The following is a 20361-nucleotide window of genomic DNA, read 5'->3' as shown; positions in this document are numbered from 1 at the left end:
AATCTTTGATTTTGGCTGAAATATTGGATCATTTGAACATTTATTGAAATGAAAGCATGTGAGAAGTTTAGAGGGAAGAATCAGTATTTGGTGGAGCTGTTAACAACTCATAGACATCTGAAATGTGAGCCGACTACACACTACTGACTGGTTTCATCTTTAACAATGTGTTGTATTTTAAAAGCTTGTTATATTATCCATTGAGTCAAATCTTCACCTGAAAAGTAACTAAAGCTGTCAGTGAAAGCTCAACTTTGAAAATTAAAATGATCCAAAGGGTTTTAAAACTTTCACTCTGCTGTCAGCTACATAAACTCTTCTGCACTCTGAATTAATCACAATCATATTTTATTCCTTTGATTCTGCAACTGGATTCATGCAAAATGCAAAATTCCCAAATATCCTGCAGTATTTAAAATCATCATTTGAATCTAAATCTGCCAAAAACATCCAAATGCATCTTTAAAGTGTTTCTCCTCTCAGACCTTCATATGAAACTATGACTCTTCCTTCTAAAGACTTCAGGCTCAGAGATCAATAGGCAGCAAGTCCATTATCTACACTTAAAAAAATCTTTACTACAACCTAAAAATAATCACATGACCGCGGTTACCAAGCTGTCCGATGAGTGTATCTATTTTAGTAGCTTTCATCTATTGACATTTATTCAATCCTCCTCTGTCTCTGTTGTAGGCTTCAGTTAGGGACCTGAAGCCGGCGCTCGCTGCTCCCCGGGGGGTTTCCCTCCTCTCAGCTTTTACCAGCAGCACTCCTCTCTCCAGCTATTTATTACCCACGATCAATGGAGCTAAAATAACACCGGCGTCCTGGTCCACTAGACGGATCAACGTGATCGGAGAGGGGAAGATCCTGAACCTGGACTAGACCGAGGTCGAGGTGAAACAGACACTGAGGAGACGGAGAAGCGGAAACACACGGAAATCTGCAGGTTTTTAATAATGTGACCTTTAGACCTGCAAGATCTACACCTGTCATAATAACGTAATTATCGTCGTCATCATGTCTATATATGGACTTATCATATGATACATGGACATGACCTTTGACCTCAGTATAGCCACACTTCACATTAGCAGCTAAGAAGCTATTCATGTTACATTGTAGAAGAATTAAAGGTAAAGAACTCTGTCTCCAACCATAATGGTAGTCTATGTTACATTATACTTCTTATATTATTATATCAGTGGTATAAAGATCTTCAAGGGACAATAATATCGTTTATCGCGACAATATCTCGTCCAATTAAAGTAGTGACAGGTCTAGCCAGATAAAACCAGATTTCGGTGTGATCAGCCTCTTCAGTTGTTGCTGATTTTTGTCCAACATTGGTTTAAAAACAGCCAACAAGAGGTAAGAAATAATTTATTCAGTTTACTCTCAATGATCAATTAAGCTCAATATTCAAATGGTTCATAACAACTTGTGCAGAATAATCTACCTCTCCATCATTGATCTGTAAATTCAATCTGTTTCTCCCCACATACAGATACTTTTAGCAGCTTTTCAATGAAGCAGCAGCCTTTTTGGAACATAATGGACCAATGGATGAACAGTGAAGAGGCGGATTAAGATGCAGGAGTGGTGTGTTGAGCTGCAACTAACAATTATTATTAGTTATTAACATGTTAATTTCTTGATTCATTGATTAGTTGTCTCATCCATTTATGTCAGAAAATGGTGAAATATTGATAGCTGTCCTCAAATATCTTGTTTTGTCCCGGCCAACAGTCAAAACTAATTTAAATCATTAAAAAATGACGATACCACCAATCCAAGTCCCTTAAAGTGATACTAATACTAGCTGAGTACTTCATTAGATTCCCATTAACACATGTAGGTCTCTGTCTTTTATCTGGTCTAACTGTGTGTAGTGTAGACACACTTTAGAGTGTTGAGGAGGCATCTTGGCTGCTGAACTGATAAGCGCGCTAACTCAAATTCACCACGACTTCACCACCACAGACGGGTCGTAGCTGCTGTGGCAGTTGACCAATCACATGATGCATTAAAGAGAAGAATGCTTGCATTAATTGGCTGTGAGCAAGTCCATATAAATAAAATCTAGCTCTGGGTGCAAAAATGATTGATTGCAGGTATCGTTTGACGGGAGACGTTTTGATACTACTTGGTATCGTTAAAAGGTAACAAGTACCGATACCTAGACCTAGTAGTATGGAGCATTTTGCAGTACAGGTCTGTAATTGTATCAGCGTGTATGAAATCAGCTTTTGAATGTTTAATTCATGTTTTATTTAAAGATATTAGATCAACTTTGGGTTCATGTCCATTTAACCAAAACTCCAACCAGCTCAGCCTCTTAAAATACGAATAAATCAATCTGAAACCCAGCAGTCTACTGGGAGCTATGGAGGCTAAAACCACCGTCAGGAAAACACACAAACACACTCAGATATTAAGCTCATTCAACTATGACAGAGTTTGTAAATAATGATTGGCTGTTAAAAGGTTTAAGATTGAACCTTCGATGAGGATCAGTCAGGTAAGAGTTCGTGTCTCCTTGAGGCGTCTTCAGAGGAGACGTGAGGAGAGAAGAGATGGAAGACGGGGGAGAAAAGAAGAAAACCAGTAGGGGAAGAATAAAAATAGAGAATGGAAGAAAAAAGGACAGAATGGAGCGATCTGCTGGTCATGAATAATAGAGGTTAGTGCTTTTTGTCCGGTTGTTGTGTACTCCATTGTCACACCACTGAACTGGTTAGAGCCGAAACTACAGATACAAACCAGTAAATATAAAGACTTTACAACATGCCTTAAAATAAATATACACATTAAACCAAGCTGATGATTAAATGCTGAGTGTCGTATAGTTTTATATTTAACTACAGTCAATAAATGCATGAATTAAAGTTTTATTATTGTGTCATGAATGTAAACTCTGTCCAGCATCCATCAACCCACAGAACACTTAAAAGTAGTTATAGTGACAGGTCTAGTGCTCCGATTGTTGCTGTCATTTGTCCAATTAGGGCATTCAAGACCAATCAATCAGACCTAAATTTACCAAATCCACTTGTTTTTATGTTGCGTCTCTTTCTCCTACAGAGCTGGGTCGTAATACAAAGTTTGCTCATTTAAAACCAAGCGGGGCGTTCTGGTCCTCTGAAATGAGGCCAACACGGAAGTAACTTGGAACTGCATTCTATCAAAAGGCCACCAGGGGGCGACCGTCTCTATACAAGTCAATGGAGAATTCACCAACTTCTCACTTGATTTCTAACCTCAGTAAACGTTTTCAAAATGTGTTTATGGTCTCAATCGCTAGTTTAAAGCCTTCTTCAATGCAGTATGATGTTCATTTGGGACATTTTGGCCTCCCTGATTTTATATGTGACGATAAAGCAGGGTATGCATTAGGGCGTGGCTACGTCCTAATTGACAGGTTGATTGACCAATGTCCTCGAGATCCAGCCCTCACAACCATAGCAACCTCCCCGCTCCGCCTCATGCCCATATAAGTAGAATCCATGTTTTTATTTTTCCCAGCATGCACCTGAAATTTTCAAGATGGCGCTGCCTAGATTTGAAACTATTGGCTTCCGAGCAGTTGTCCACAAACCAATGGGTGACGTCACGGATGTTACGTTCATTTCTTCTATACAGTCTATGTTTAAAACATGTAAATATTAAAAAGAACCGTTTACAGTTTTCATCGTCTGAATGAAACGTTTCAAGCTTTTATCAACACATTCATTCACCTTCTTAAATTATCATAACTTTTACAGTACGACAGATTAATAGGATTAACTTTCCTCTTCATCCAAATCACACAGCTCACTGCTTTCATGCTGAATATCAGCCAACCTTCTTTTCTTTATGTGTGACAGAAATACTTAACCAGGTAACCAAACACTCTTAATTCAACAGAAGACGACTAAAAGTGGAACCTCCAAACTGAGACAGTTTTAAAGCATCCAACGTGACGATAATCCGACTGTCTTAATATCTAAATAAAAAACACATAAATAGCAAAGTAGACGGACCTAAAATTAAACACAGTCAGCATCAAACTGTCAACAAGCTGCTTCCAAGTATTAAAGTTCCCTGGAACAAATGAGCTTTTTATCTTCTCATTTGCAAGTCTAATGAAACAATAAATCCCCCTGAAGAGGGATTTCTGTCGTCAAAGTAAAGCCTTCTTGATTTTACCTTTAACCGTCTAAAACTCTAAACTTCGCTGCAGGAAAGACACGACAGACTTTTTGTGTTTGACGTCTATTATTTGCCGTCAGGTCGTTTTTGTGTCTGCGGCCGGTCGACGTACTGTGACAGCTGTCAGAGTGTTTCTGCTGCAGAGCCACAGACGAACGTTCATCCTGCTCAACTGGACGCTTTAAAAGTCAACATCATCTAACCTATGATCACAATATCATGCATCACTGATGTCAATAAATGTTAATAATTAATGGGTTTAAAACTGCAAAGCAATTTCTAAAAATGTATGATTGATTTTTTTTTGACTGATTATACTGTGATATTTCTGATCGGTTATATAATCATACAAACACTTACTGATGACAGGAAATAAGAGTTTGAGTCTGTTTGTGACGATAAGAGAAACCGACAAGGGAAAGAACATTTATGATGCACTGAGCTCCTCTCTCCTCCTCCCTCTCTCTCTCTCTATCCATCCATCTATATCCATTAACATTCATGTTCTATTAATGCATTCAATAAGCTAAACTTCTTCCCCGGAGTTGTCTGTGCTTTCTGGTCTCACAGGTAATCTGGGCCTGGAGACGTCCGGATGACAGATTCCAGTCCCGGACCTTCTAGCTTCATTGTTGATTTTCATTGTGCTTCTCTCCTCTATCCTTCCTTTCTCTCCTCTATCCTTCCTCTCTCTCCTCTCCTTCCTCTCTCTCCTCTCTCTCCTCTCTCCTTCCTCTCTCTCTCCTCTATCCTTCCTCTCTCTCCTCTCTACCCCAACCGGTGGAGGCAGATGTTCTCCCACTCTGAGTCTGGTTCTGAGGTTTCTTCCTGTTAGAAGGGAGTTGTTTCTCTCCACTGTGTCTCATGTGGGAATGTTGGGTCTCTTTAAAGTTAAAACCTGAAGAGTTCGGTTTAGATCTGCTCTATGTGTAAAGTGCCTTGAGATGACTTTGTTGTGATTTGGCGCTATACAAATAAAGATTGATTGATTGATTGATTATGTAATTGACATTATCTGAAGCCAAACTGCCTGAGTATTAATCTGGTTTATGTTTCTTTTTTATTGTTTTTGTTTAATTAGTTTTTATGCACATGTTTCTAAGTATATATTTTCTTTTTTAAACTGTCTTTATTATGTTGTAATGTTGTAATTGTTGTGCATTATGTGTTGTGTAATTTCATGCATGGGGTACAGCGAGACTGAAGCTAATGTGGATCCTAAAAAACTTAAACATGTAACAATGATGAGAATGAATGTTAATCATTGGGTTGAATAGTGCAGCTCTACAGATAACACAGTAAAAAGGTTTTCCTCTCTGTAATCATTCTTCCTGTTCATATTGACTATTAAAAGATCTCCTTCTAATGAGCTTTCAATGTAAAGTGATGGAGGACTAAATCCACAGTGAGTCCACACAGTCATTATAAAGTCTCTGATCAGCTTCTATTGAGCTTCATCAGTGTGAGTTACTATAGTTATTATAGTTACTATGGTAACAGTGTGAGTTAGTCATATCAAGTGATATCTGACACATTTACAGTCTGTTTAGCATCAGATTCCCTCTTAGTGTTTCCTGTTTCTCTGTGGTGGAAGTATAGGAACAAAAAGACTTTGCTACTAAAAACACTGTAACGTTGAAACATAGAAGATGAAGATTTGACTCATTTACTTTCTTTCTTTCTTTCTTTCTATCCTACTTCTTGTTCTTTCTTTCTTTCTGCTTCATTTTTCTTTCTTTTTCTTCCTCCTTTTTTCTCTTTCTTTCTTTATCTTCCTCCCCTTTCTTCTTCTTGTTCTTTCTCCCTACTTTTTCTTTCTTTCCTCATATTTCTCCCCCTTCTTGTTCTTTCTTTCCTCTTCTTCCTCATTTTTCTTTCATTCTTTCTTTCTTTCTTTCCTTCCTCCTTCTTTGTCTTTCTTTCTTTCTTTCTTTCCTCTTCTTCCTTTCCTCTTCTTCCTCCTCCTCCTTTCTTACTTTCTTTCTTTCTTTCTTTCGACTGAAGCTTCATATTAGCTTCACATCAACGTCTAAATCCATGTTTCCACAGAAGGAGGACTGTGGATTTAGTCCTCCATCACTTCCATTGTAAACATTATGAAGGATCTAATGGTCAGTATGAACAGGAGGAATCATTAATTGAACATTTAAGCAGTTTATCTGTCTGTAAACTCTTGACACACTTGGACAAATATGAAGTCACCCTTTTAATGTGCATTGTCCCCTATTAACAAAGGAAATACATTAAATAATATAATAATGTGAGAGTTCACTGTTTTAATGAGGTGCAGCCTAATATCTGTAAATAATTAATTGATCACTGATAATTCGATGATGATGATGATGAAGATGGATTGAGGAAATTGCTTAAAATTAGCTTTCATTAGTGCAGCAATTCTGAATATCTGCTGTTTCTTTAAAATAAAATAATACATTACATCATCGTCATATTGTTCATATTTCCTATCACAGTGATCACAGACAGTCTAGATGTAAAACCTGACTATAAATAATTTGCTTTTTTCTCTCTTCAAATACAAAAAACTTTCCATTGACCCAAATCTGTTACCTGCCTGAAATCACTGACATCTACTGAAGACTGTAGTGTGTGTGTGTGTGTGTGTGTGTGTGTGTATGTGTGTGTGTGTGTGTAATCTATTAAATCTGACAGTGTTTAGGTGTCAGAGCAGTGTGTGATACACCTATTGACTGTGTGTGTGTGTGTGTGTGTGTGAGAGACAGCATGCATGTTTGATATTGAAGACTTATAGTATTAAAACATCAGGAGAACATGAGTGAGAGTCGGGGTCGTCTGGCGGTTAACTGTCACTGTGTGTTAGTGTAACGGCTTCAGACGCTCACGAGCACTGAGCCGAGGCCCAATAGATGCATGTTACACTGAGCACACACACACACACACACACACACACACACACACACACACACACACACACACCTCTTTTATAAAACATGATGCCCAAAAACAACAGACATTTTACAGCATTTAAGCTCTACGACTCCATTAATAATTGCTGGAAAAAATCTAAATTTGTTGTTTTTAATAATCACAACCAAAAGGAATTGTTGCTTTGCTGTTTGAGGAACTGAGATTCATTGTTCAAATATCTTTTTTTGAGGTTTATTTGGCAGCAGAGGAGAAAGAAGAGGCTTCACAGCTCTCAGGATGAGCAGCAGCAGGGAGGTCAGAGAAGAGAAACCACCTCGTATTTAAAGGTCACATGTTTAATATTTCATTCCAGCAGCTGCAGCCATTTGTCCTGCTTAGATGTCTTTAAGCAAGACAAAGTGCCTCTGCTCTTTCACTGGCTGCGCTCCGTTTGGGCTGACTCTCATATGTGAAGGTGGTCAGAAAGGTGAGAGTAAATGAGGAGGCAGGTAAACATCATCAACCTCTCAACATCATCTTTCATTTTCACCTAAACAAACCTTTAACTGAGGGAGTGACTCTCAAACTTTACTGTAGAAAAAACAAGCTTTAGTAGTATTTCAGACTTCCTTTACACTAGAGATCTTTGCAGGACGATAAGAAGAAGAAGACCGACAGCAAGAGCTCTAAATAGACCAGACTTTTCTGGCTTGAGGGCTACTTTTTACTTTTGGCTAGCTATAAAAAAAGTAAAACCCCAAATAGTTAGAGGGCTAAATAACGACACATTTAACAGCATCTCTGCCAGTTAGACACAAAATAAAACCAAATGCCTGATCTGAACAGTCTCACACTCATGCATGTCGATCAAGTAACACATAAATCAAGTGACAGGCAGCACAGATAGGAGTGATGATAAGTTTGTATTTTTAATAAAGCCTCTAAATGTTTAGATTCTTCACTGAGGTTTCTGATTGGTCCCTAATTTATTCTGCAGCGTGACAACGAGCCCAAAAGAAGAAGAAGGAGAGCACACACAGTCCTGATCTCAACATCATGGAGTCAGTCTGAGATTAACAGGAACAGACAGAAGAAGCTGAGACGCAGAAAGAAGAAGAACTGTGGCGACTTCTCCGAGATGGAGAAACAACCGACCTGCCGATTACTAACAGTGTGCAGGTGTACAGAGGAGAAGCTGCTCACTGCTAATACTGTTTCAACCTTCCTGTAGTCCTCCCGGGTCAAATTGACCCGTCTGTTAAAACTGTTCCTTCTTTCCTCCGTCCTTCTTTCCTTCCTTCCTCCCTCCGTCTAGGGCTGGGCGATATGGCCTTTTACTAATATCCCGATATTTTTAAGCCGTTTCACGATACACGATATATATCTCGATATTTTGCCTTAGCCTTGAATTAACACTTTGATGCATACAATCATGCCAGTATGATGATTCTACGTTTCTACATTAAAACATTGTTCATACTACATTAATATATGCTGATTTTAAACATTCATGCCAAAAGTGTAAATCACAACTAAACAAATTCATCAAAACTGTATTTATTAAACAGTTATTAAGCAGTGGCACAAACATGTCATTTCAAAACAAATAAAGTGTCTTTTATGCATGATGTAACTAATATGACACATCAAAATAACACTAAATTAAAGTGCACATTTTGTGCATAATGCCACAAAGATATTTTAAAAGAAAAATATGCACTTTTGCGCAGGGTGTCACTGAGATGACATAACACTAAATAAAAGTGCACATTTTGTGCATAATGCCACTAGGACCTGAGATCGCTGCTACTGCTGCTACATGCTACCGGGCATATGACGTTGCACGCACAACAGAATGTGATGTACGTACCTAGGTGCGCTTGTTTTAACTCTCTGTACGGAGAGATGAGAGAGTGAGAGAAACCTGTAGTTCAACGGGCCGCGACTAAAAACAAACTGCGTGTAAATTGAATGTATACTCGAGTATTCACGATATAGTCATTTTCTACATCCCACAGAGAACAAGCCGCGATACATCGAGTATACTCGATATATCGCCCAGCCCTACCTCCGTCCTTCTTTCTTTCCTTCCTCCCTCCGTCCTTCTTTCATCCGTCCTTCCTCCCTTCTTTCCTTTCCTCCCTCCTTTCCTTCCCTTTTCCTTCCTCACTTCCTTCCTCCCTCCCTCCTTTCCTTCCTTCTTCATCCCTTCCATCCTTCCTTTCTCCATCCCTTCCTTCCTAACTCATTTCCTTCCTTCTTCCTCCCTTCCATCCTTCCATCCTTCCATCCTTCCTCATTTCCTTCCTTCTTCCTCCTTTCCTCCCTCCCTTCCTTCCTTGACTCGAGGACAACAGGAGGGTTAATTCAGGTTTCTGCTGTTTAATAAATTCTGGATTAAGTTAATTAACTAACAGAAAACTATTTTTGAAAGCATCTCAGCTTATAGTAACTCTACGTGGATCCATTCAGGTATTAAACAGCTCGTAACTCACCACTTCCAGACTTCCATCGGGGGGCATTTTGCGGTTGTCTGCGTTGTTTTCTCCTTTCCCATCGTTCTGAACGTTGGCCTCCTTCTCTTTCTGCTCAAAGTACTCCAGGAAGGACGGCTTGGCCGGCTGCATCGTCTCGTCTCTCCCTGCGAGACACAGAACCAACAATTACTTTATCACAGTCTGAGGAGGAATCATCATATTTATGGTTAATACTAAAACATAAAGGGAGGAACTTTTCCCTCATCAATGTGATCTGAGCTAACTTGACACAGCTGTTGATTAGTATCAGTGAGTCAGTGAGTCAGGATCACATGTTGGTGTTTCTGGTCGCTGCAGTTAAAATAAAATATATGATCAGCTTTAACATATCTCTGGTCTACAGGACAAACACAACCAGAGCACATTAAACCATTATACTTGAATCGTGCTGAATGAATAAAATACAACTGTATTATAAACAGTGGCAAATTTTTATTCATAATGGCGTTCCAGTTAATTTTCTACACTCAACAACTATAACAATGGTGCTTGTTTTGATTAAATTAAACACAGGTGTTAAAACTGGGCTGTTACAGCTTGTAAAATCCATCTCTCATTATGTTGTTTTAATTCATTTTAATAATTAAACATAATTCACACTGGCTGCACTTCACCTCTTTTCATAATTCATAATAATTACAGGGGGAGATTTAAAAGCATCATTTCAATAATTTATGTTTAGTGTCACTTCCCTTTGGCAAAACACCTGAAATGTTTGACAACATGTCGCTGAGAAAACATGAAAAACCAGAGCCAGTGTTGGTGAAACATGGACCTGCTCTCTATGTAGATATAAAGGCTCATTCTAAGGAAACAAAAACACAACAAGTCTTATTTTCTAGTTATAATGAACTAATGAAAACATAATTATCAATATTATCTTCTATTTCTGCTAAGCCTGTTCAGCTCGATGCCACTAAATTGTACAAACTGCTCCTTTAAGAAGATAATTAGTACAGTAGGAGGTAGACCATGAAAATTCAGATGTGATTTACTACAGTAGTTAACATGAGTTGAATCTACGTAACTACATTAAGTGCAGCTCATGGGGGAATGTTGGGTCTCTTTAAATTTAATTAAAGAGTTCAGTCTAGACCTGCTTTATGTGAAGAGAGCCTTGAGAGGACTGCTGTTGTGATTTGGTGTTCTATGTATATATAGGTGTATATATATATATTTAAATTTAAAATTAAAATTTAAATATTTTGTTATATTTAATAGTTTTTTAATCTTCTGTGACAATAAACTGAATATCTGTTGGTCAGGACATAAAGACATTAACGTTGCATCTTGGACTTTGCTCAACATTATTGTTACAATTTTCTGACATTTTATAAACCAACTTCTTGATTAATCAAGACAATAGTTGATTGACTTATTGATAATGACAATAACTGTTAGTTGTAGCCCAACAATATCAATATTTGAGGAGCACAATCAACAATCAGTTGATGGACAGTAAAAATAAGCATTTTATCACAAATGAATGAAACTTAAAACCGAACTGCAAACAGACAACATGACAAAATTATCCTGTAAAATAACGTAGTAATGAGTGGGAGGATATACTGTAGGTGCATGAATAAATATATATGTGTGTGTGTGTGTGAGAGAGAGTGTGTGTGTGGAGACACCAACAACCGTAGAGATAATGAGTGTGTGGAGTGACTGAGACGATACTCGGTTAGTTGGATAAACGAGAGCATCAGTGTGATTCACAGATTTAATAAACTGCAGACTTTCCTACAGTATCTACAGAGCTCACTGCTTACATACAGTCACACTAATAATGGTCTGAAAATAAAGTTACCGTTACTGCCAAGCAGCAATTACCACAGTGAGGCTGAAGCTAATGTAGACATACTTTAAAGTTTGTTAGCTGATCCAACTCTCATTCAAAAAGCCTCAATTTCTCTCTAGAAACCATAGACTGTGTAAAAGAAATGGACGTAACATCCGTGACGTCACCCATTGGTTTGTGGACTGCTGCTCAGAAGCCAATAGTTTCGAATCTAGGCAGCGCCATCTTGAAAATTTCAGGTGCATGCTGGGAAAAATAAAAACACGGATTCTACTTATATGGGCATGAGGCGGGGCCATGGGTGGAGCGGGGAGGTTGCTATGGTTGCGAGGGCTGGATCTCGAGGATATTGGGCAATCAACCTGTTAATCAGGACGTAGCCACGTCCTAATGCATACCCTGCTTTATCGTCACATATAAAATCAGGGAGGCCAAAATGTCCCAAATGAACATCATACTGCATTGAAGAAGGCTTTAAACTAGCGATTGAGACCATAAACACATTTTGAAAACGTTTACTGAGGTTAGAAATCAAGTGAGAAGTTGGTGAATTCTCCATTGACTTGTATAGAGACGGTCGCCCCCTGGTGGCCTTTTGATAGAATGCAGTTCTAAGTTACTTCAGCGTTGGCCTCATTTCAGAGGACCGGAGCTCCCCGCCTGCTAGAAACACAGTCAGTCATTTCTTTCATTGAGTCATTACAGTCTCAATATCTAGTTTAATATTTCTTAATTTCTTGGGCACATCAGTTTCCAATGGTTTGTACTGTTTATATTTATTTTGTCTTACCATCAGCTTGTCAGTGACCTATAAAGCAACTTTTTAATAATTTAATTAAATTTAATAGCGCTGAGAATCAACAGCCTGATCTGCTGCTCTATGAAGCTTTCAGTCAGTTTTTACTCCTAATGTTAACCAACTTTAATCCAGACCTAAAACATCGGCAAAACACTGGACGAATATTCAACGACACCAAGAGGACTGACAGTATATGAAGCTTCTGTTGTTGCTGGTTTGTTTCATAGTGTTTCTGCCCCCTAGTGGACCGAAAACTGCTTAACGCAACTTTAAACTTCTCCAAGGAAAAACAATACAATGCCAAAACCTTAAATTTGTAATAAACACAAAGACATCTGGGGTTTGTTTATACTATGTGTGTATTCTTAGCTTGGTTATGAGAGACACTAAGGAGTTTTTTCTCATATATATAACCCAAAAACATCTCATCACTGATCTAAAGTACAAAACCAATTAAAAGTTTAGTATTCTTCTTACAATAAAAATAACTAATGGCTGTTTATTCTCCACTTCGGCTGCCAGGTGCCTCCACACATCATGACGCTGCCAAGAGGACGAACCATAAATAAGTCATTGTTTAAAATAAACAAATACAGCCACGCTTTTCCCAATATGGAGTTTTTTCTCCAACATAATCTGATGAAAGAAGGTCAGAGCCATAAAGAACCTCTGATCTAACGTCTCTTTGATTATAGTTTGGTATCTACTGTTGTTGGGTTACTTGAGCAATTATCTGACTGGTCAGAGACTCTTTCCAACTGTGCTTCACAGTCCTATAAACTGTGACCTGCTGTGCTTTGGTGGTTGCTATGCCGACATATGCGGAGAAGACGGAGACGGTAAGCAACGTTTCTGTGTCTTCAGTTTTTAAACTTCTGCTTGCATACATGAAGAGAAGAAGAACTGTGGTAGTAATGTAGTTATTGTAAGTATAATAGCTGTATAAATTATAGCCAGACCGATAATAGCCAGTGATGTCATTTTATATCAACCAATCAATCTTTATTTGTATAGCGCCAAATCAAAACAAAGTTATCTCAAGGCACTTTACACATAGAGCAGGTCTAAACTGAACTCTTCAGGTTTCATTTTAAAGAGACCCAACATTCCCACATGAGCTGCACTTGGTGACAGTGGCAAGAAAAAACTCTCTTTTAACAGGAAGTAACCTCAGAACCAGACTCAGAGTGGGAGAACATCTGCCTCGACCGGTTGGGGTAGAGAGGAGAGAAAGGAAGGAGAGGAGAGAGAGGAAGGAGAGGAGAATATAATAAAGTTGATTGTTAAACTGTAAAATATTGTCTTTATTACATATCTTTGTCACAAGTGTTTGATTACCACGTTTGAGAGATCATTACCAAAAAAATAATATTATTTGCCAATATATTGATATCAGATTTTTAAATCCTAATATTGGCCTCAAAAATAGTGTAGTATAAATATTACGCAAACATAAGCCGAGAAAGGGCTTCAACTTATTAAAAGGATAAGGCTGCCAATTTTCTATATTTCTCTTATTGTGAAAATATTCCATGTTTCAACAATAAACCAACACTGATTTGATCTGCTAATAAATATTGTGTGTGTATCAAAAGTCTGATGTATCTAAATCAGAGGTGTCAAACTCATTTTCATTCAAGGGCCACATACAGACCAAGTTGATCTCATGTGGGCCGGATCATTAAAAAGATGGAAGGAAAGAAGGAAAAAAGAAAGAAAGGGAGGAAGGACAGATGGAAGGAAGGAAGAAAGGGAGGAATGAAGGAAAACAAGACAGGAAGGAAAGATGGAAGGAACGAAGGAAAGATGGAAGGAACGAAGGAAGGAAAAAAGAAAGAAAGAAAGGGAGGAAGGACAGAAGGAAGGAAGGAAGGACAGATGGAAGAGAGGAAGGAAGGAAAACAAGACAGGAAGGAAAGATAGAATCAAGGAAAGAAGGAAAAAAGAAAGAAAGGGAAGAAGGACAGATGGAAGAAAGGGAGGGAGGAAGGAAGGACAGATTGAAGGAAGGAAAAGAGCACTAGATGGCAAATGGGCCAGATTGCACCCCTCGGCGGGCCGTATCTGGCCCGCGGGCCGCATGTTTGACACCCCTGATCTAAATCCTCTGTTGTTGTTTAAAAACTATTAAAACACGTCATTGAGCCACTAAACTGCTCTGGATGACGAGTTCCTTCATCACTTCATTCTGCTTTACACACAACTACTCTACAGAGACTCAAATCATCACTATTATTAGTCTTTGGAGACATTTCTAAAATAAACTAACGTGACTCAACTCTTCATAATGAAGGAACATGTGACTCAGTACAGTGATGTGACTCACTGATGTGTTTTTAGTAGTTTTTGTAGAACAACAGATGATTAAGAGATATCAGACTAGGCATGGGATGATAACCGTGTTCAAGGTATACCGCGATTTGAAAAAGCCACGATAACCGAAACTGCCAAATTTTCTGTCATACCGTTCCTAAGGTATGAGCTGTTTTTTGTCTGGTCAAAGACAGAAAGTGCTGGTCAGAAATCCCTCAGGAAGAGTATCACAACCCCTCACACAACATTACAGTGTATATTCAGGTTAAATGAACATGTCTGGCTTTATTTTTCTTCCTTTTAGGAACATTTTAGAGCTGTAATCACAATACCACCATACCGTGAAACCATGATATTTTTTCTTATGGTTATCATACCGCCAGAATCTCATACTGGCCCATGCCTATATCAGACTTTGATACACAAACAATACTCATAAGAAAAACATAGAAGACTACCAGGAATACAAAAACACGCTCATACAACCAGAACTAGTTTTCCATTTAATATTCTGATGATATCACTCTTCCTAAATTAATAAAGTTGCTGAATTTTCTTCTTTCTTTGAGCTAATCTCAACATTATGTAACTTAATTAAAAAGAAGTGATAACCGAGCTGTATTTAAAAGATGAATGTTCAGCACTGAGACCAACATGAAGAAGTTGATCCTCTGACCTTACATGGTACTGGTTCAACTTTAACGTAGCCCAGTTTAAATGTTTCATCACATCCATCATGCATACTTTAAATACATCACATTTTTTAAGGCGGATACTCAACTGACCCACAACATCCACATATGGTCCGAACCTCGTCTGTGAGTCTGAGAGACGAATATTAAACGAGGGAGGATTTAAAGATGAACTGAACTAAAGAGTGAACATAAAGAAAATAAAGAAATGACAGAAGAAAGAGTTGTATGGACACTTTTTAAAAAATATTTTTATTTATATAACAATTTATAGTCTTTTTATTCTATTTTTATTTCATAAGTTTTGATGTTTTAACATTTTATTCTATTTTATTATCACTGTCATTCTTTATTATCCTCTTATTTCATTTTATTTTATTCTTCTGTTACTGTCTTTTTTTAGTTTATAGTCTAGCTTTTATTAAACTCTATTTCTTTTATATAATTTTACTTTTGTTTTATCTTTTTAATCTCAGTTTTTAATTCTAACTTTTGATAAACTTTTTCTCTTATTTTGTCTTTTTTTTAATTTTCTTTTATTTATTTTCATTATCAATTGTTTTTTTTTAAAATTATTTTCTCATTTTTTAAATCCTATTTATTTTATTTACCATCTTATTTTCTATCGTGTGAAATAGTCTCAATTTAAATCCCTTTACTACATGAACCTGTATGAAAGGTGCTATATAAATAACATTGAATTGATTGATGGATTTTGTCAGCCTGCAGATGAATGAATGAATATTACTATTTTTTTCTGACAGCATGTGTTTGTTGAGTGACGAGCAGAAACAGAAACAAAGCTAACAGGAAACAGCTGACTGACGCCTCAAAAGTCAATAAACTCAATCAAACATGACGTATTGAAATGAAATGAGAATTATAAACTCTCATTTAGGCTTCTTTCCTTTTTTTCCCCCCTTCATTCTGACAACAGATAGTTCACACTGCATGGTGAGGGAGAGGAGAAGAAGAGGGAGGGCTGGGTCTATTTACTGGAAGCCACTGAGATGATTTATTGCTGTCGGGTGATTAATTGTAATGTGGAATCTATCGCTGCGAGGACACTTCGCCCGACTTCCCAGAAACACTCTGATCTGATCAGCTGATTACACCGATGACAAAGAGACAAAAAATTATATAACAATAACACACATTACTGTTTGTCACTCACTGATAAGACTGATTACTTTAACCATCACTGAGTTAAAGAAAAGTATAAATGCTGCTTTTCTCTTCGTGGAAGTTTTTTAAGTTTAAAATAGTCTCTAGTCTTTTTATTTCATTTTTTTTATTATATTTGTTTTTGATGTTTTAACATTTTGTTTAACTCCATTATTATTATTATTATCATTCTATACGTTTTTATCTTATAGATTTTATTCAGGTTTCTTTTGTCTTTTTTAACCTAGGTTTAGTCCAGCTTTTATTCCACTCTGATTTCATTTGACTTTTGTTTTGTCTTTTTAAATCTATTTAACCTTGTTTTTTTTACTTTAAACTTCACTTTTAATTAACTTTCTCTCTTATTTAATCATTTATCTATATATGTTAATTTTTTTTTATTATTTTCTTCCATTTATTTTACTTTAATTACATTTTTATCAACCTTTTTTTGCCTGCATTGGTCTCATTTCTTTCTTTTTCATTATAATTTGATTTGTTTTTGTTCCGTTTCTTTATGTCTTCTCTTGTTCTGTTTTATTACCAGCTTGTCAATCAGCTGTGAATCACTGTGAAATACATGAACCTGAACCAAAGCTGCTGTATAAATAAAGTTTGATTGATTGATTGAAAATGATGAAATGACACCAAGCTGGCTCATATTGTGTCAGTGAATAATACAAACAGGCTTCAGTATGATTAGACTCTCTAATCTGGAGAATCTTAACACAGCCTCTGAAAACAGGCTGAACATAAACTACAAGTTCAGAAAAGAAAGTTTGTATTTTTATTTTTATACAGTTGAACTTAATGCGAGGGCTAAACCTGAGTGGACTCTGGAGAGACGACCATCTGCTCCTCCAGCCTCCCAAAACAAAATTAAACTTTAATAAAGTAAAGAGACGCCAGCGCTGGGCCGGTGCTACTAAATCATTTTAAACTAGAGACAAAAATAAGTAATAGAAAAGAACTGTGTTATTCTGAGTGTGTTCAAAGTTAACTGTGCTGTTCAGCTTCTACATAACATCTTCATTAAAGGTGATGAAAAGGTTAATTGTAGTCCTGAAGAGCAAAGCATTTATCCATTTGAACATTAAAGATAATTAAGGCTCTTAGAGATGGGAGACTATTTAAATAATTCATTTAAGTCGGCGTAATGGTTTCCGTCTCTGTGCATCTTAAACTATAAAATGGAAAGTTTGGACGGCTCTTACTTCAGACTGCCAGCTGCTGTTATAAAGAGTCAGTGTGAGAACAACAGAGAGATACTGATCTACGTCACCGCTGCATCACATCATGCTATTTTGTGTGTGTGTGTGTGTGTCTGTGAGAGCGACAGCAAAAGGAAACAAAACACTTTAAAATAAAACATCCCTAAAAATATATCATGAGCTGAGCTGCTATAAATGTCTGCGATGGTATTTTAACGCAGAGTAAAACTGATTTCATTAACAGACTTCAGAGGAGATCACTGCTGCTGCTGCTGTCACAGTCACAGTGTGATGTCTGTGGCTCAGGTGGGTTTTTAATTTGGTTTTAAAGGAGCATTTCACAGAGTTTTTGTGGTTAAATCTCCACTCTGATACTGTGCACTACACTTGTTTTTAGGTCTGGTTTTAATAATGTTTGATGTTTTATTTTATTCTCTGTAAGGTGACTTGAGGTGACTTGAAAGGCGCCCTCAAATAAAATGTATTATTATTATTATTATTATTAACTGAGGAGATATTTATTCATATGTAATATCAGATGTAAGACTCCACTGTACAAGGGACCCAAAAATACTCTGAAGCCATCAATAGCACAGGAGTAGAGTGCAGCGCAGCGTGTAGGTAGTGAAGCTCGGTGAAGCTAAAATTGAGTGAAAGTGAGAAAGATTCGCCACCGTGGAAGAAATCCAAGAAGAAAATACACACAGGACACCGTGTCCAAAAATGACTCTGGGAAATGTTTCCAGGAATGAAGCGGCGGGACAAGTGTATCACATCTCAAGGAGAGTAGTTTGGAGGGGATCACGAAGGTACTGCTGAAAGATTTATGATGACTGTGGGGTTTTTTTTTTGTTTTGTTTTTTTACAATTCTGGGAACTTTTGGGTCCCCATTCATAAATACCTCAGTCACTGCTTCTCCTGCAATGGAGCCAAATGTGACTGTTGAACATTGTTACACCAAACAGCAGCTCAACAGCAAGGCCCTTACTTTTAGATTCTAACAGACTGTGAGAAAAACACATTTTTTTTGGATAAATCATGTTATTAATCTAAATTAACTGTACTGCAGCTGCTAGAAATACCTAAAGAAAAAAAACCTAAAAACTAAATAGGCCAGCAGTGACATTTGGTTTCAACATGGGAGGCAATTAACATCTTCATTATTAATTTTTGTGACTCTTTTCTTGATTAATCATTTATAGTACTACAAAACACAACACCGTTTTCTAAAGCACAAGGTGATCAAGTGGATGCTTGTTTTTGTCTGAGCAATAATCCAAAACCCAAACATACTCAATATATCTTAATCCTATATACGTATTTATATACACATACATAAATAAATATGTCAGTATAACGTAACTAGTTCCTAACTGACATCATAACATCCAGATGTTGACGTACTAGTTTGGTGATTAGCGTCAGGTCCGTCTCCCTTAGCAACCGTCCCAGCGGACAGCAGCTTTCTGTCCGTGTGAAACCGCGATAGCTCAACTCTGCTCCACGTATTTCACTCCTGACAACATTATTCTTTACTTTCTGGAAGCTTTTAAACCACGCTGGACTTTTGTGTGTCTTCGTCTGCACCATGTTCCCTCCAGTCAGCTAGCAGGCTAACTTACAAGCTAGAAGGCTAACTGACAAGCTAGCAGGCTAACTTACTACCGAGTCAACGTAGCTGAGGGCAGCAGTAAAAATTCAGTCAGACTAGACTTCTACACAAGGTGGAGGTGGTTTACAGAAGCTTAGAGCTCCTCCTAGTGGCTGAAAGTGAACATTGCTCTGCAGTAACTGTTACTGAAGCCTCTAGAAAAACTCTAGACCCCGCCAACGACTATTCGATTACTCAGTTTTAATGAGTCCACTCCCATGTTAATAAGAGGGTTAAAAACTTGAAAAATATTATTCTAAAGTACATTTATAAAATAATTTAAAATGTGTGATTAATCGTGAGTTAACTCATGACAATCATGCAATTAGACGCAATTACATGTTTAATCGATTGACAGCACTAGTACATTTTTTCTTGATTTTATTCATTTATTTTTATTTTATTAGTTTATTTGTGAGGGACAGTGTATATTCATAATAATTACTGTAAATATGCCAGAATTATCACAAAAGTTTAGTTTGTTAGTGTGAGCTGGCAGCTTAAAATCAAGAGACATAAATAAATAAATGACTGAAATGATTAATTGATTATCAAAATAGCTGCCAATCTTTTTTTTTCAATCAGCTAATCATTGCAGCTCCATTTTTAACAAGAACAAAGAGTTTAGGGATGGATTTTGAGGTTCATCCCCTGTTATTGTTATTAATAAATCTATCCTGACTGTGAGTGAGTTACAGAAACAGAAGCAGAGGACAGAGAGGTTTCTGGTGGCTAATCACTGTAAATTAAAAGGCTTTTTATTATTCAGTACCATTAGGAGAGGATCAATATCTGATCTAATATCTTTATCTCGATCCTCGGGGCCCTTTCAGCATCAGACCGGGGGTCATTAGCTCACGACACACACACACACAGACACACACACACACACACACAGTGACGAACCCTGCAGAGCATTAAAGGACACAGCAGAGAAAGAGACACACTCACACAAACACACGACTGAAGGATATTGGAGTACTAATGTAATTATGAAGTCTAAATGTTCCTGTGTTAATGCGGTTTGTACTGCCAGCAGAGGAGATCTATACTAACTCAATGAGAGGACATCAGACAGGAGACAGTGTGTGTGTGTGTGTGTGTGTGTGTGTGTG

At 37.3% G+C, this 20361-nt stretch overlaps 1 protein-coding gene across 1 annotated transcript in view; it reads right to left on the bottom strand.

Moving 5' to 3' along the window:
* Nucleotides 1–20361, bottom strand: part of LOC128356223 (serine/threonine-protein kinase 4-like) — a 43568-nt gene that overhangs the window by 812 nt on the left and 22395 nt on the right. Inside the window, exon 10 of the mRNA XM_053316705.1 lies at nt 9573–9718. Coding sequence (XP_053172680.1) covers nt 9573–9718 — 146 coding nt within the window. The remainder of the gene's footprint in view (nt 1–9572; nt 9719–20361) is intronic.

The sequence above is a fragment of the Scomber japonicus genome, chromosome 3, assembly GCF_027409825.1.
Source record: "Scomber japonicus isolate fScoJap1 chromosome 3, fScoJap1.pri, whole genome shotgun sequence".
Lineage (NCBI taxonomy): Eukaryota > Metazoa > Chordata > Actinopteri > Scombriformes > Scombridae > Scomber > Scomber japonicus.
Note: the sequence above shows the minus strand (reverse complement) of the source record. Positions and strands in the feature narration are given on the sequence as shown.